This window comes from Bombina bombina, chromosome 12 (assembly GCF_027579735.1).
Source record: "Bombina bombina isolate aBomBom1 chromosome 12, aBomBom1.pri, whole genome shotgun sequence".
NCBI lineage: Eukaryota > Metazoa > Chordata > Amphibia > Anura > Bombinatoridae > Bombina > Bombina bombina.
Window position 1 is genome coordinate 118,596,134 of NC_069510.1, and position 17,603 is coordinate 118,613,736.

Here is a 17,603-nt window from a genome sequence, read left to right on the forward strand (position 1 = left end):
GGTGTACTACAAAATTTAAAATATCAATGGAAATATATGTCAAATATTTTTCTCATATGAATTCATAGGGGTGCCAATAATTGTGCCTCACATATATTTAACAAATATTTTTTTATTTTATTTTTTATAAATCTGTGTTGTGTTTGCAATTGTTTTGATATCCATGAGAGCAGAGAATTCTGTTTATTTTTTTAAACAAAAGATAAAAAGGTTAAAACAAAGACTTTTTCACAGCCTCCTTTGCTCATATTTACAAAGGGCGCTAATATTAGTGGAGAGCATTGTATATTTACATACATACAAACATACCCCCCACACACACACATAAATATAATAAACAAAATTGTGTTTTTCTTACAAATATTTTAATAAAATATAAAATGCATTAAAATAATACAGACTTTGTAGTTTGCTGTGATTTACAACCTGAGACACAATAATTTTGAATCTAGAAATACAAATGTTAGTGTTATCTATAATGCAACAAGACAGTGATCATATAAAGCTTTGGAATGCAAGAGATTAGCACAAACTACAATATCCAGCCCCTTTTATCAAAACATTAGTATGGCAGAATAGAAAACAACAAGACCCAAAATCCCATATGTGCTACCAAGAAAAAACTAAGATACAAGAATATAGATGAAATAAACTGCTCTATTTTATGCTAACATCTTAAAAATGCAATTTTAGTTTTTAATGTCCCTTTAATGCTAATTGTTGTATTGCACATACAGCAAGTTATTTTAGGTGTAATAAACATAAATAATACCCTGCAGAATGTATTCATCGTCCCTTTAATGCTAATTGTTGTATTGCACATACAGCAAGTTATTTTAGGTGTAATAAACATAAATAATACCCTGCAGAATGTATTCCTCGTCCCTTTAATGCTAATTGTTGTATCGCACATACAGCAAGTTATTTTAGGTGTAATAAACATAAATAATACCCTGCAGAATGTATTCCTCGTCCCTTTAATGCTAATTGTTGTATTGCACATACAGCAAGTTATTTTAGGTGTAATAAACATAAATAATACCCTGCAGAATGTATTCCTCGTCCCTTTAATGCTAATTGTTGTATCGCACATACAGCAAGTTATTTTAGGTGTAATAAACATAAATAATACCCTGCAGAATGTATTCATCGTCCCTTTAATGCTAATTGTTGTATTGCACATACAGCAAGTTATTTTAGGTGTAATAAACATAAATAATACCCTGCAGAATGTATTCCTCGTCCCTTTAATGCTAATTGTTGTATTGCACATACAGCAAGTTATTTTAGGTGTAATAAACATAAATAATACCCTGCAGAATGTATTCCTCGTCCCTTTAATGCTAATTGTTGTATTGCACATACAGCAAGTTATTTTAGGTGTAATAAACATAAATAATACCCTGCAGAATGTATTCATCGTCCCTTTTCACACGAAGACTGACCAGTGCGCAACAGGCTGGACAGAGATACAAAGTGTTTAGCACAGTTAAAGGGATACTGAACCCATTTTATTTTCTTTCATGATCCATGAATTTTAAGCAACTTTCTAATTTACTCCAATTATCAATTTTCCTTTGTTCGCTTTGAATCTTTATTTAAAAAAGCAGGAATGTAAGCAGAGGAGCCAGTCCATTTTGAATTCAGAACCCTGGGTAGCGCTTGCTGATTGGTTGCTACATTTAGCCACCAATCAGCATGTGCTACCCAGGTGCTGAACCAAATATAGGCCGGCTTGTAAGCTTACATTCCTGCTTTTTCAAATTAAGATACCAAGAGAACGAAGAAAAATTGATACTAGGAGTAAACTAAAAAGTTGCTGAGGGGCGTGGCTAGGCAGCAGCCATGAAAGGTCGCAATATCTGTTGTTCCTAACTGGATCTACTCAATCCGCCGATTAAAGCAGAGAATCTGCATTATACAGCACTAACCACCTCATCTTTGACTAGTTAAGGGTGAGCAGCATTGATTGATATTAAGCCTGCAGAGTTTATGATCCATAGGACCCAGATCTGTCCCGTTGAGTTCCTAGGCGGCGGCCTTACCACAGGATATCGACCCCCCCCCGTGAGTTTGGGTACAGAAGTGCTTGGGAAACGGAGCCTCATAAGAACTGTATTTAATAAGAGATAACAAACAGGGAAAATGGAGGCCCTCAACAAATGGGAGCGTGACATGATGCAGGACATAAGCGACCACTACCGGAGTTTAGAAGTTGAGCTGTGCAGACTTTTTTTTGAGACCTGTACCCGTTGTAGCTCCCCCAAGTGAAAGCAGTGGAGAAACTGTGCCTCCTGGATTGGACCTGGCGAGCGAGGGTGCAAATAACTCCCACAGTCAGATAGTTACCCAGAGGGAGAGATGGCCCGATGATAAGCAGTTACCTGAACCTGAGCTATCGAATGGAGCCACGCATAAGAGGATGAAGTTGGATATGCTCTCAGAGGAGAAATTGCACCCTAACAGCGTCCGATTGCTACGTAAGGAGGATACTATCTTCTTTGATAGCCCAGGCTTGTTACTGCCTAATCGCCCTCCTATAACCAGGACTGGAGTTAGGGGGAAACGAACATCAAACTCCTGACTGCCAAGGGAAATGGGGACCGAGCTGCAGTGAGTCGTTCACAGCTAATAACTACACGGAGCGTTTGCTCCCGTGATTCAGGCCGGTACATAGCAAAGAAATCCCCACAAGATTTAGAGAGACAGAGCTGGGCCTGCTTTGCATATGCATACACATTTTTTGATACCCCTGGCCTGCTACCCTCTAATAAACTGCCCAAAACTATCACCAGAACATGGGAGGAAGCTGAGACACAGGGAGTGGCCCGCTTCAAATTTGCACAATTTGACAATCACAGCCTATTACCTTCTAACCACCCGCTCATGACTGTGATCGGAGCAGAAAGAGTACTGAGTAGGAAGCACTTAACCTCCCAAAACAACAGAGGCTATTCTGCAACAAGCTGCCCAAAAGTAATTGTCGCATGGAACGTTTGCTCCCTGTGTTCAGGACGCTGTAACGAATAAAGCTCTCTGCATGATGACCGGCAGGGAATAGGCTAAGGGGGACTGAAGCCCTGCAGATGAGACTCATTTCTGAGACTGTCAGGCTGGACATAACTAGGAGAGTCTCCCTAATAATATTGCAGGAGGACACTGTCAGATCAGGTCTAGGTGCTTGATAAAAACTAGACATATACAAGCCGATACTGTTATGAGGATGACTGTTCAACATGTTTGGAATATTTTTCCATTTAAATTTTCTGGTTTCAGCACATCAATTGAGCTTTGGGTGCAATGGGTTTAGAGTTTATGTGTACTTGGTTTTTGATAAGCTGTTCTTTTGCTATTTTGAAATTTCTTGATTGGCTCCCTAACACAAACTGGGTCTGTCCCATAGTCATATTATATTAAGGTGAGGAGGTTTGCCAGCTAGGCTAATATACCCCTATACACTTCTTTATTTAGCTAAATTACGCAGTATATGTCTGCTCATCATAGTCATAACCCTAGACACATGTAGCATTCCCTTATTTACATAAATTAGGCTCTTGATTTACAAGTATGGTGGGTACTGATTTATGAGAGGTAACTTCACCTTATCTTATGCTGTTGGTGGGCTATCTGCGGCCGGGGTGGCGCACCAGGAGTATATCCTAAACGCCTTTAAGATACCAACAGTTATGGCTATGGTTCTGTAGATAGGAGGCATCATTCTATTGAAACCTCATATTTTTTTCCTCTGGCTATGAAAATGTGTGATCGTATTAGAAATTACTTACTCTAATGCATTTTTGTTGAAATTTCCCTACTCACCGACATAGGATAGACGTGTCAGACTATATTCCCTATACCTTTGATTTTAGTTATGAGGCCCTACTATACCTACCCCTCCCAACTACCTAACTTTGAAAAGTTCATAATGATGGTTCCCTCATCATTATTATTAATATATCAATATTTCAACATAGCTCAACCTAAGGGTTTTGTATAAGCTTTCCAGTTCTTAAAATGATCCTGAACCCTATAAAAATAGAAAATGGAGATTCCTTAATAGAGATCCATGAGTGGTCTCCTCAGTTTCAGAAGTTACCTTCCTTGAGTATGTTTAAGAATGTGTAAGGGGCCCAAAAGTGGCCATGCGGGTTTTGCTGAAGGTACATAACTGACCTGGCATTAACTTTGATGTTACATTTGTGTTTGCACTGACATATATCCACACTTTGTCTAAATAATATAACAAATGTTAGCCGAATATGTGGAAATCATTTCTATGTAAAACTCTCGATATGTTTATGTTGGTTTGCCTTGTGATGAATCTCAATAAAAAGAATTTAAAAATTTTTTTTTTAAAAAGTTGCTTAAAATCTCATGCCCTATCTGAATCCCGAAAGAAAATTTTTGGGTTCAGTGTCCCTTTAAGTGAATACCAATACAATATTATAACACGCATCCTGATTAAAAGGTGTTACAGTTTATAAATGTATCAAGTAAGTCAAAGCACCAGGTGTATTCCAGGGACTCAAAATCAGGCAGTAGTAAAACACCATTTGCTCCTCATGAATGGTCATATTCTAGTTGCACCGTGTATCTCTCATGACTACACGTGTGTAACCTATCCGTGGTCTTATTGACTCAGCAGGGGGTGTGAATACAATATCTGCTGATCATCTCAGTTACCATCGCTGTCTAGTTAAATAAAGTTTTATATTTGTGTAACTTCCGCTGCTTGTAGGTGACATTGCGCTTGACAGATACAGGGCGCACAAATGCTGTACCTGACATCTAGAAGGAATAAATGCACCTGTAGTGCATCACCACAACACATACTGAAATAGCTGCGTCATACAATATGGCAGTGCGTGAAGAAATCGTCAGAATGGGGGCAAGTGTGATAAACTAAAAGAAGGTAAAATATTCCAAAGTTGTTTTCCCATTGATGATTAAGAATTTCATCTTACGGTCTACAACGTGTTTACTGCCCCTAATGACTTATCATGGTAAGTGGAATGAGATCACCTAACCTGCTATCTGGCAGCGATAAGATCGGAGGCTCAGGGACCCTTCACAGATTCATATACAATGTCGCTTAAGAAACATGGGACACAAAAAAAAATATTAAAATATTTCTTACACAGAAAAGGCATGTTCAGCTCCGTCCATTATTCCAATAATACTAGAATAACCCCTCTACCAGCAAGGGGTTAACATTAGGCCTGAGGTAACAGTCTGCTACTTCCCCTTTTTCCTAGTGGTCAAAGAAAGGGAAGTTATGAAAAAGCACCATAAGAGCGCTCTGATATTTCATCCTGTGATCACAACTCATTACGCGTCGTAGGCTGCATCCCGTGGTGAGGATATCTCATCCTGTGATCACAGCTCATCATGTGTTGTGGGCTGCATCCCGTGGCGAGGGTCTCCACGATGGTCTTTAAGAGTCTTCTGAGAGCCGCTCCAGTCCGTGTGCACGTTGTCATCGTCCCACAGAGTGGATGTTTCAGTGTCACTCAGCCAGCTGGATTCCCCTGCATAGTGTGTAGGGTACACAAGAAGAGGGTGCACAGAAAATACTCGCAGGTTTCTGTTCTCGAAGAAGTGCTTGTATTCCTCACTAAAAAAACAGAAAAGGAAGGAGGATATAAAGACATTAGCTCAATATTCAAGAAACAAAAACATACACACAGTACAAGCAAATTATTTTTGTGACACTGCAACACACTAAGATCTGGATTTGCACAGATCTTAGTGTATTAGACTCTCGCAAGAAAAAAAATTGGCTCTGTATATAGCTAAAGAGCACAAGCTACCCATTACACATTCAGAGGTATCGAAACCTGCAAATGCACATTAGAATTTAAATAATCAACAACAGAAAGTTCTATATCTTGGCCTAGCAGCTAGACAATGCTTACTAGGTGAGATCCACTCCTAGAAGGGACATGCCCCTTTTACCTGTGTGAAGATGAACTAACTTCCTCATTCCTTGTCCTATCCATCATAGGACGAAACAACAATGGATAGGAAAACTGGTATTATCTTAGTATACCGGCAAAGACGTAGAATTTTACGTTGATCATTTACATTCTAAATTATCTTGGCCTTACCTAGCTAATGCTTACCAGATAAGATGAATAGCAAGCAGTATCTCTTTATATAAGAGTGGGTACAAAATTAAAGAAAATAGGACAACAAAACTGAAATAGAAAATACATAGTTGCATTCTCGGAGCCTTCCAAATTAAATATGTTTTACCGCCCATACAGCATGACCCAACCCCATATCATGGCCAGATATGAGGACAACATAATGCCACCTTATGGAAGATTCCAATCAAGAACTGTCTCCTGCTTCATCACCTGCTGAATGCGCAGAGAGTAAGCAGCATGGTGGTATAATATAGCCTAAAAAGCCTCCACCTATGCTAACTTCAAGTACGTCCAGAGAGGAAACCCAGCTCTGTGCAGCCTATGATGGACAGAATTAGGAATGAGGGATAACCCCTCCCGACTGAATGGGGGATCTCATCTGGTACACATTAGCTAGGTAAGGCCAAGATATTATAATAAATATCCATCAGAAATTCCATACAAAAATGGTTCCACAATTCCCATACAAAACCTCCATATGGTATTTCAGATGATTTTTTTTTATGGCATGGTATTGCAAAAAGAGGCTGCTCCTTGGTGGTAACTCACCATACAACAAGCTACTGAGCAGCTGTTCGCTCCTGGTAGAGAGATTCTCTTTTCTTTGCATAGTATTCTAAACCAATCCAATTTATCAAAAAACATAATTTATGCTTACCTGATAAATTCCTTTCTTCTGTAGTGTGATCAGTCCACGGGTCATCATTACTTCTGGGATATTAACTGCTCCCCTACAGGAAGTGCAAGAGGATTCACCCAGCAGAGCTGCATATAGCTCCTCCCCTCTACGTCACTCCCAGTCATTCGACCAAGGACCAACGAGAAAGGAAAAGCCAAGGGTGAAGTGGTGACTGGAGTATAAATTAAAAAATATTTACCTGCCTTAAAAACAGGGCGGGCCGTGGACTGATCACACTACAGAAGAAAGGAATTTATCAGGTAAGCATAAATTATGTTTTCTTCTGTTAAGTGTGATCAGTCCACGGGTCATCATTACTTCTGGGATACCAATACCAAAGCAAAAGTACACGGATGACGGGAGGGATAGGCAGACTCTTTATACAGAAGGAACCACTGCCTGAAGAACCTTTCTCCCAAAAATAGCCTCCGATGAAGCAAAGGTGTCAAATTTGTAAAATTTGGAAAAAGTATGAAGCGAAGACCAAGTTGCAGCCTTGCAAATCTGTTCAACAGAGGCCTCATTCTTGAAGGCCCAAGTGGAAGCCACAGCTCTAGTAGAATGAGCTGTAATTCTTTCAGGGGGCTGCTGTCCAGCAGTCTCATAAGCTAAACGAATTATGCTACGAAGCCAAAAAGAAAGAGGTGTAGCGGAAGCTTTTTGACCTCTCCTCTGCCCAGAGTAAATGACAAACAGAGAAGACGTTTGTCGGAATTCCTTAGTTGCCTGCAAGTAAAATTTTAGAGCCCGGACTACATCCAGGTTGTGCAGTAGACGTTCCTTCTTTGAAGAAGGATTTGGGCATAAAGAAGGAACAACAATCTCTTGATTGATATTCCTGTTAGTAACTACCTTAGGTAAGAACCCAGGTTTAGTACGCAGGACTACCTTATCCGAATGAAAAATCAAATAAGGAGAATCACAATGTAAGGCTGATAATTCAGAGACTCTTCGAGCCGAGGAAATAGCCATTAAAAATAGAACTTTCCAAGATAACAACTTTATATCAATGGAATGAAGGGGTTCAAACGGAACGCCCTGTAAAACATTAAGAACAAGGTTTAAACTCCATGGTGGAGCAACAGTTTTAAACACAGGCTTAATCCTGGCCAAAGCCTGACAAAAAGCCTGGACGTCAGGAACTTCTGACAGACGTTTGTGTAACAGAATGGACAGAGCTGAGATCTGTCCCTTTAATGAACTAGTAGATAAACCCTTTTCTAAACCTTCTTGTAGAAAAGACAATATCCTAGGAATCCTAACCTTACTCCAAGAGTAACCTTTGGATTCACACCAATGTAGGTATTTACGCCATATCTTATGGTAAATCTTTCTGGTAATAGGTTTCCTAGTCTGTATTAAGGTACTAATAACTGACTCAGAAAACCCACGTCTTGATAAAATTAAGCGTTCAATTTCCAAGCAGTCAGCTTCAGAGAAGTTAGATTTTGATGTTTGAAGGGACCCTGTATCAGAAGGTCCTGTTTCAGAGGTAGAGACCAAGGCGGACAGGATGACATGTCCACCAGGTCTGCATACCAAGTCCTGCGTGGCCACGCAGGTGCTATTAGAATCACTGATGCTCTCTCTTGTTTGATTCTGGCTATCAATCGAGGAAGCAACGGGAAGGGTGGAAACACGTAAGCCATCCTGAAGTCCCAAGGTGCTGTCAGAGCATCTATCAGGACTGCTCCTGGATCCCTGGATCTGGACCCGTAACGAGGAAGCTTGGCGTTCTGTCGAGACGCCATGAGATCTATCTCTGGTTTGCCCCAACGTCGAAGTATTTGGGCAAAGACCTCCGGATGAAGTTCCCACTCCCCCGGATGAAAAGTCTGACGACTTAAGAAATCCGCCTCCCAGTTCTCCACTCCCGGGATGTGGATTGCTGACAGGTGGCAAGAGTGAGACTCTGCCCAGCGAATTATCTTTGATACTTCCATCATAGCTAGGGAGCTTCTTGTCCCTCCCTGATGGTTGATGTAAGCTACAGTCGTGATGTTGTCCGACTGAAACCTGATGAACCCCCGAGTTGTCAACTGGGGCCAAGCCAGGAGGGCATTGAGAACTGCTCTCAATTCCAGAATGTTTATTGGCAGGAGACTCTCCTCCTGACTCCATAGTCCCTGAGCCTTCAGGGAATTCCAGACGGCACCCCAACCTAGAAGGCTGGCGTCTGTTGTTACAATTGTCCAGTCTGGTCTGCTGAATGGCATCCCCCTGGACAGGTGTGGCCGAGAAAGCCACCATAGAAGAGAATTTCTGGTCTCTTGATCCAGATTCAGAGAAGGGGATAAGTCTGAGTTATCCCCATTCCACTGACCTAGCATGCACAGTTGCAGTGGTCTGAGGTGTAAGCGTGCAAAGGGTACTATGTCCATTGCCGCTACCATTAAGCCGATTACCTCCATACATTGAGCCACTGACGGGTGTTGAATGGAATGAAGAGTGCGGCAAGCACTTTGAAGTCTTGATAGCCTGTCCTCTGTCAGGTAAATCTTCATTTCTACAGAATCTATAAGAGTCCCCAGGAAGGGAACTCTTGTGAGTGGAACGAGTGAACTTTTCTTTTCGTTCACCTTCCATCCATGTGACCTTAGAAATGCCAGCACTAACTCTGTATGAGATTTGGCAGTTTGAAAGCTTGAAGCTTGTATCAGAATGTCGTCTAGGTATGGAGCTACCGAGATTCCCCGCGGTCTTAGTACCGCCAGAAGAGCACCCAGAACCTTTGTGAAGATTCTTGGCGCTGTAGCCAATCCGAATGGAAGAGCCACAAACTGGTAATGCCTGTCTAGGAAGGCAAACCTTAGGTACCGGTAATGATCTTTGTGAATCGGTATGTGCAGGTAAGCATCTTTTAAATCTACAGTGGTCATGTACTGACCCTCTTGGATCATAGGTAAAATTGTCCGAATAGTCTCCATCTTGAACGATGGAACTCTTAGGAATTTGTTTAGGATCTTTAAGTCCAGGATTGGTCTGAAAGTTCCCTCTTTTTTGGGAACCACAAACAGATTTGAGTAAAACCCCTGTCCCTGTTCCGATCGTGGAACTGGATGGATTACTCCCATTAACAAGAGCTCTTGTACGCAGCGTAGAAAAGCCTCTTTCTTTGTCTGGATTGTTGACAATCTTGACAGATGAAATCTCTCTCTTGGAGGAGAGTATTTGAAGTCCAGAAGGTATCCCTGAGATATTATCTCTAGCGCCCAGGGATCCTGAACATCTCTTGCCCAAGCCTGGGCGAAGAGAGAAAGTCTGCCCCCCACTAGATCCGATCCCGGATCGGGGGCCCTCAATTCATGCTGTTTTGGGGGCAGCAGCAGGTTTCCTAGTCTGCTTGCCCTTGTTCCAGGACTGGTTAGGTTTCCAGCCTTGTCTGTAGCGAGCAACAGCTCCTTCCTGTTTTGGTGCAGAGGAAGTTGATGCTGCTCCTGCTTTGAAATTACGAAAGGAACGAAAACTAGACTGTCTAGTCTTGGCTTTGGCTTTGTCCTGAGGCAGGGCATGGCCTTTACCTCCTGTAATGTCAGCGATAATCTCTTTCAACCCGGGCCCGAATAAGGTCTGCCCTTTGAAAGGTATATTAAGCAATTTAGACTTAGAAGTAACATCAGCTGACCAGGATTTTAGCCACAGCGCCCTGCGTGCCTGAATGGCGAATCCTGAATTCTTCGCCGTAAGTTTAGTAAGATGTACTACAGCCTCCGAAATGAATGAATTAGCTAGTTTAAGGACTCTAAGCCTGTCCGTAATGTCGTCCAGAGTAGCTGAACCAATGTTCTCTTCCAGAGACTCAATCCAGAATGCCGCTGCAGCCGTGATCGGCGCAATGCATGCAAGGGGTTGCAATATAAAACCTTGTTGAACAAACATTTTCTTAAGGTAACCCTCTAACTTTTTATCCATTGGATCTGAAAAAGCACAGCTATCCTCCACCGGGATAGTGGTACGCTTAGCTAAAGTAGAAACTGCTCCCTCCACCTTAGGGACCGTTTGCCATAAGTCCCTTGTGGTGGCGTCTATTGGAAACATTTTTCTAAATATCGGAGGGGGTGAAAACGGCACACCGGGTCTATCCCACTCCTTAGTAACAATTTCAGTAAGTCTCTTAGGTATAGGAAAAACCTCAGTACTCGTCGGTACCGCAAAATATTTATCCAACCTACACATTTTCTCTGGTATTGCAACTGTGTTACAATCATTCAGAGCCGCTAACACCTCCCCTAGTAATACACGGAGGTTTTCCAGTTTAAATTTAAAATTTGAAATATCTGAATCCAGTCTGTTTGGATCAGAACCGTCACCCACAGAATGAAGTTCTCCGTCCTCATGTTCTGCCACCTGTGACGCAGTGTCTGACATGGCCCTAATATTATCAGCGCACTCTGTTCTCACCCCAGAGTGATCACGCTTACCTTTTAGTTCTGGTAATTTAGCCAAAACTTCAGTCATAACAGTAGCCATATCCTGTAATGTGATTTGTAATGGCCGCCCAGCTGTACTCGGCGCTACAATATCACGCACCTCCCTCTGAGCGGGAGATGTAGGTACTGACACGTGAGGCGAGTTAGTCGGCATAACTCTCCCCTCGTTGTTTGGTGAAATTTGTTCAATTTGTACAGATTGATTTTTATTTAAAGTAGCATCAATACAGTTAGTACATAAATTTCTATTGGGCTCCACTTTGGCATTGCAACAAATGACACAGGTATCATCTTCTGAATCAGACATGTTTAACACACTAGCAAATAAACTTGCAACTTGGAAATACAATTCAAATAGAATAATATTACAACGTACTGTGCCTTTAAGAAGCACAGAAGATCTATGACAGTTAAAAATTAATAAATTGAAACAGTTATAGCCTCAATCCTTGTAAACAACACAACTTTAGCAAAGGTTTAATCCCATTAGCAAAGATAACAATTTCTGAAAGCAGGAAACAAATTACAGAATAAAAGTTTTTATTTCAGTCAAACTATAATTCTCACAGCTCTGCTGAGAGAAATTACCTCCCTCAAAATAAGTTTTGAAGACCCCTGAGCTCTGTAGAGATGAACCAGATCATGCAGGGAATACAATGAGTTGCTGACTGAAATATTTGATGCATAGTAAAAGCGCCCCTCCCCCACACACACACAGCAGTGAGGGAGAACAGAAACTGACAGAAAAAACAGATTTAAGCAACTGCCAAGTGGAAAAATGGTGCCCAAACATTTATTCACTCAGTACCTCAGCAAATGAAAACGATTTTACATTCCAGCAAAAACGTTAAACATAATCTCTAGTTATTAAACAGCTTTATGTCTTTCTTACAGTGTAATTCTAGTGAAGTACCATTCTCCCAGAATACTGAAGTGTAAAGTATACATACATGACATTATATCGGTATGGCAGGATTTTCTCATCAATTCCATTGTCAGAAAATAAAAACTGCTACATACCTCTATGCAGATTCATCTGCCCGCTGTCCCCTGATCTGAAGTTTACCTCACTCCTCAGATGGCCGAGAACAGCAATATGATCTTAACTACTCCGGCTAAAATCATAGCAAAACTCTGGTAGATTCTTCCTCAAACTCTGCCAGAGAGGTAATAACACACTCCGGTGCTATTTTAAAATAACAAACTTTTGATTGAAGATATAAAACTAAGTATAATCACCATAGTCCTCTCACACGACCTATCTAGTTGCTGGGTGCAAGAGAATGACTGGGAGTGACGTAGAGGGGAGGAGCTATATGCAGCTCTGCTGGGTGAATCCTCTTGCACTTCCTGTAGGGGAGCAGTTAATATCCCAGAAGTAATGATGACCCGTGGACTGATCACACTTAACAGAAGAAAGCCCCCATTTAAAGTAGTAAAACTGAATTAGTAAATGATGTAACACCAAAATATAGTCAAACACTCCCAAAGAAAGAAAAGCTATAAGAGAAAACTACGACAGGCAAATCACATTATGTTAATAACAATGACAATCATGGGCTTTTCTAATGGGTTATAATGTGTTTGAATTTGAAAAGATCAGTAAATGTCATGTGATGCCTTTGCATGGGAATTTTAATGGCTTGAAATGGGGGTCATCTGTAGGTAGGATCCTGTGACACAGACAGGAAGAAATAATCCAATAAGTAACAGAAAAATAATGTATCTAAAGACCATAGAGATGGAGAGAGGGACACATACTTTGGGTGTGTGTCAGCCATGATGGGCAGGAATTCATCGACTGGCAGCATCTTGGAGAGTGGCTGAGCGTTTAGAAGCTTGTGGGCACCTTGCAGGGAGATGACATAGCACAGTGTCCAGTACGAATAATCAGCCACTACCAAATTACGCACACCATCCACATGTTGCTCCGGGTCGGTTGTCACCTGTTTCCTCCCGAGATATCTGCAACAAACAGAGACCCATAAGACTAGAGCCCAACTATAAGGGTAGATATGTATGATGGATACCTACTGCAAGGTAATTCTACATGTCAGAGAACTTAACTACAATACTTAAACAACAATTTACATATACACCAGTGTGGTATTTAATGCCTTAACCAGAAAAAACTTTATTGTCCCTAAATTATTCCACACTAGGGATGGGCTATGCTAAAATCCTCTCCTAAGAACCTAAGCCCAATAATATTAGATCTATAGTGCATTAACATCACTCAAGCACATAGAAACAGATTGTGATGGCAGATAAGAACCTTGGCCTAACAAGTCTACCCAAAATTTCCTAAAAGTCCCCAACAGTGTTAGTCATTACCACTTTTAATGGAAGTCAATCAAAAACTCTTTCGCTTCTGCAAATTACTCCTGAATATACTACCCATCAGTTTGAGATTATGACCCCTTGTTCTTGAATTTATTTCTTTATGAACTGCACACAATACTCAAGATGAGGCCTAACTAATGATCTGTAAAGTGGCATAAGAACCTGCTGCAAATATATCTAGTGAACCAACCAAGCATTCTGCTGGCCTTACTCGCTGCAATACTAAATTGTTTACAAAATTTTAAATAATCTGAAATAATAATTAATCAAAAAAGAAAAAAACGTGCAGACACACCCTTGTTACAATTAAAAGTGTGATATTTATTGTATACAAATTATTTATATTATCCAATTGTTAGTCATACCCACAGATAAAATCTGATGGGTTTCCTGTGCCACCAGGAACACTTCCTCAGAGCTATATGAAATAATTCCCAAGTCCCGTTTTGTAATAGTCAGTAAAGTGTCATTGATTCTGTAATTAACGCTTGGATTTTTCTTTCCTAAATGCAGAATTTTACACTTTGTAGTGTTAAAACTTTAGATCCCAGTCCTTTGTCCAATCCTCCAATTGTTGTATATCACCTCTCATTTGGTCCACATCCTGGAACATCTACTCTATTATAAATGTTTATCATCTGCAAACAGACATATTTTTCCCTATAGCCCTTTGCTGATATCACTGATAAATATGTTAAACAAAAAACAGGCCCCAGAACTGACCAGAGGAACACTACTAGTAAAACTATTAGTAACACTACTAGTACCCTTTCTGCCGAATGTACTCCATTTACCAAGACTCTCTGTTTTCTATCCTTAAAGGGACATGAAACCCAAAAAAATTATTTTGTGATTCAGATAGAGAATACAATTTTAAACAACTTTCTAATTTACTTCTATTATCTAATCTGTTTCATTCTCTTGATATCATTTGTTGAAGGAGTAGCAATGTACTACTGGTTTCTAACTGAACACATGGGTGAGCCAATGACAATCGGTATATTTATGCAGCCACCAATCAGCAGCTAGAACCTAGGTACTCTGCTGCTCCTCAACTTGCCTAGATATACCTTTCAGCTAAGGATAACAAGAGAAGGAAGCAAATCCGTATATGGAGACTACACAACGTCATCAATTACTAGTGGGAATATCACTCCTAGCCAGCAGGAGGAGGCAAAGAACACCACAGCAAAGCTGTTAAGTGTCACTGCCCTACCCATAATCCCCAGTCATTCGACCGAAAGGAGAATGGAAAAAGGAACAACACAAAGGTGCCTGAGATTTAGTCAAAAACAGCAGTCTTAAAATAAGGGTGGGGTCGTGGACTCTCTATATCTGGAAAGAAATACATTTATCAGGTAAGCATAAATTTTGTTTCTTTCCTAAGATATGGAGAGTCAACAACGTCATCAATTACTAGTGGGAACCAATACCCAAGCTAGAGGACACAAATGACTAGGGAGGGAGAATAAGACAGGCAGAAGGCACCACCGCTTGAAGAACCTTTCTCCCAAAAGAAGCCTCAACCGAGGCAAAAGTATAAAATTTTGAAAAAGTATGCAAAGAGGACCAAGTTGCAGCCTTGCAAATCTGTTCCACAGAAGCTTCATTTTTAAAAGCCCAAGCAAAGCCTGTAATTCTCTCAGGAGGCTGCTGGCAGCAGTCTCATAAGCCAAACAAATTATACTTCTCAACCAGAGGGAAAGAGAATTAAGAAGTAGCATTCTGACCTTTACGCTTTCCAGAGAAACAAACAAACAGGGCAGAGGACTGACGAAAATCCTTAGTCGCCTGTAGGTAGAACTTTAGAGCACGCACAACATCCAAGTTGTGCAACAAACGTTCCTTATGAGAAGAAGGATTAGGACACAGAGGAGGAACAACAATTTCCTGATTAATATTTCTATCCGAAACCAATTTAGGAAGAAACCCCAACTTAGTACGAAGAACCGCCTTATCAGCATGAAAAATAAGGTAAGGCGAATCACACTGCAAAGCTGAGAGTTCCGAGACTCTCCGAGCAGAAGAGATAGCAATAAGAAACAAAACCTTCCAAGATAACAATTTAATATCTATAGAATGCAATGGCTAAAACAGAGCCTGCTGCAAAACTTTAAGAACAAGGTTAAGGCTCCAAGGAGGAGCAACTGATCTAAACACAGGCCTGATTCTAACCAGGCCCTGACAAAAAGATTGAACATATGGCACATCCGACAAACGCTTATGTAACAAAATAGATAATGCAGAAATCTGACCCTTCAGAGAACTGACGGACAATCATTTCTCCAAACCTTCCTGGAGAAAGGACAAAATCCTAGGAATCCTGAACCTACTCCAAGAGTAGCCTTTGGATTCACATCAACAAAGGTATTTACGCCATACCTTATATAGAAACAAATGAATTTACTGTGTACTCACTCATAACAACATGACCTATACACTAATGACTAATGCACGGATCAAGGCTTCAGAGCCGCTCAGCTTACTCAAACAATCCAACAGAGCAGCTGGGTCCACAAAGGGGCTAGTCTCCAGTGATGTCACAGCTTCTGGTACCAGCAAAAGGAACACGGCCAGTGGTGTAGTAGCACTTACGATAAGTCTACGTAATGCGGGCTCTTTTTTTTTTTATCAGATACAACAGGTCTCTCACATTGCTGTCGTAATGAGGTCTGCAGATTGATCATATCCACAGCACAGTAAAAATTCCAAAAAATTAACTGAGAAAAATAAATAAAATGACTTCTGTCACTTTAAATCTCTTTAATCCCCAAGAGCGTTATTTTTCTGTAGCATAACACGCTAAATAGACATTGACAAGTTTTGCAAAAACATTTAACACCTCTGAGGTGCTCCTACCGAATCCACAGGAGTATATCAGAGAACTGAAAAACCGTCAGCCAGAATTCTCCTTCAGCGTATCGAGCCGACACAGGAGAATGAAGGAAAGCTGTGACGTTGCTCCGCTCCTACAGAGAGCCGGAAGTCACATGATCGTCAGAGAAGGGAAACTGCGCCACGCTAAAACTGTGCGTTCCCCATCTCTGCTTAAAGACCGCTCAACAGCAAGGTAACTCCTCCCAGTAGGCTAATTGATACTCCAGAGCGGTACAAACAGTGAAAAACATGAACCGTAATAAACGCTAGTTGTCACACACAATATGCCTCAAGCAGCATGTAAAAACACAAATGTTCAAAAAGCAGCACTTTAGCTTACTGAACTAACTTTCCAACAAAAGCCCACAAAAAAAAAAAAATTAAGCCACAGAGGATTAAAAGTTCCATATATGAATGGAAAAAATGAACTCCTAATCTCCCACATCAGTGCCTGCACCCTGCTCACGAAATAATCCAGCCCAAATATAATGCAGCATAAATCTTCTTAAAGTGCCAGTCTTCAGAACCTAGAAGACAAAAAGCACTTACCTGCAGTCTAGCGGTTCGGCAGGACAACAGCTTACAAAGGTGTAAGAGGACACATACTCCTCAGAGAGACCTGTAGAAAAAGAAAGAACAGAGTAAACCTACTCTGGCTTTCTATACCATGGGCAGCAAATAGGTTACGAAAAAAAAGCAAGGCCCACCTCACAAGTCCCTAACTGCTTTAAAGCCACCACTACTCTACTGCAGAGATTGACATGGACTACAGCTAAACCCAAAAATCTTGCTTATAGCGAAAAGAAATCCAATTTTCTTCAGACACCAAAACTTCACCTCCTCCATTGACAGAGGCAAAGAGAATGACTGGGGAATATGGGTAGGGGAGTAACACTTATCAGCTTTGCTGTGGTGCTCTTTGCCTCCTCCTGCTGGCCAGGAGTGATATGATATTCCCACTAGTAATTGATGACGTCCTGGACTCTCCATATCTTAAGAAAGAAAATATATTTGTCAGAAAATAATCTACTGCTTATTTAAAATTCAGAGTAAGTGTTAAATCTGCACTTGTTAATTATAAGAGAGTGAGAGAGAGTGAGAAAAGAGAGTGAGAGAGAGTGAGAA

General features: G+C 40.8%; 1 protein-coding gene across 1 annotated transcript in view; it reads right to left on the bottom strand.

Annotated features, from left to right (window-relative positions):
* Positions 1-343: 343 nt before the first annotated feature.
* CERCAM (cerebral endothelial cell adhesion molecule) overlaps positions 344-17,603 on the bottom strand; it is a 107,272-nt gene continuing 90,012 nt past the window's right edge. Inside the window, exons 11-12 of the mRNA XM_053695678.1 lie at positions 13,020-13,223; positions 344-5,614 (exon numbers count right to left, since the gene is read on the bottom strand). Coding sequence (XP_053551653.1) covers positions 5,377-5,614; positions 13,020-13,223 — 442 coding nt within the window. The 3' untranslated portion in view covers positions 344-5,376. The remainder of the gene's footprint in view (positions 5,615-13,019; positions 13,224-17,603) is intronic.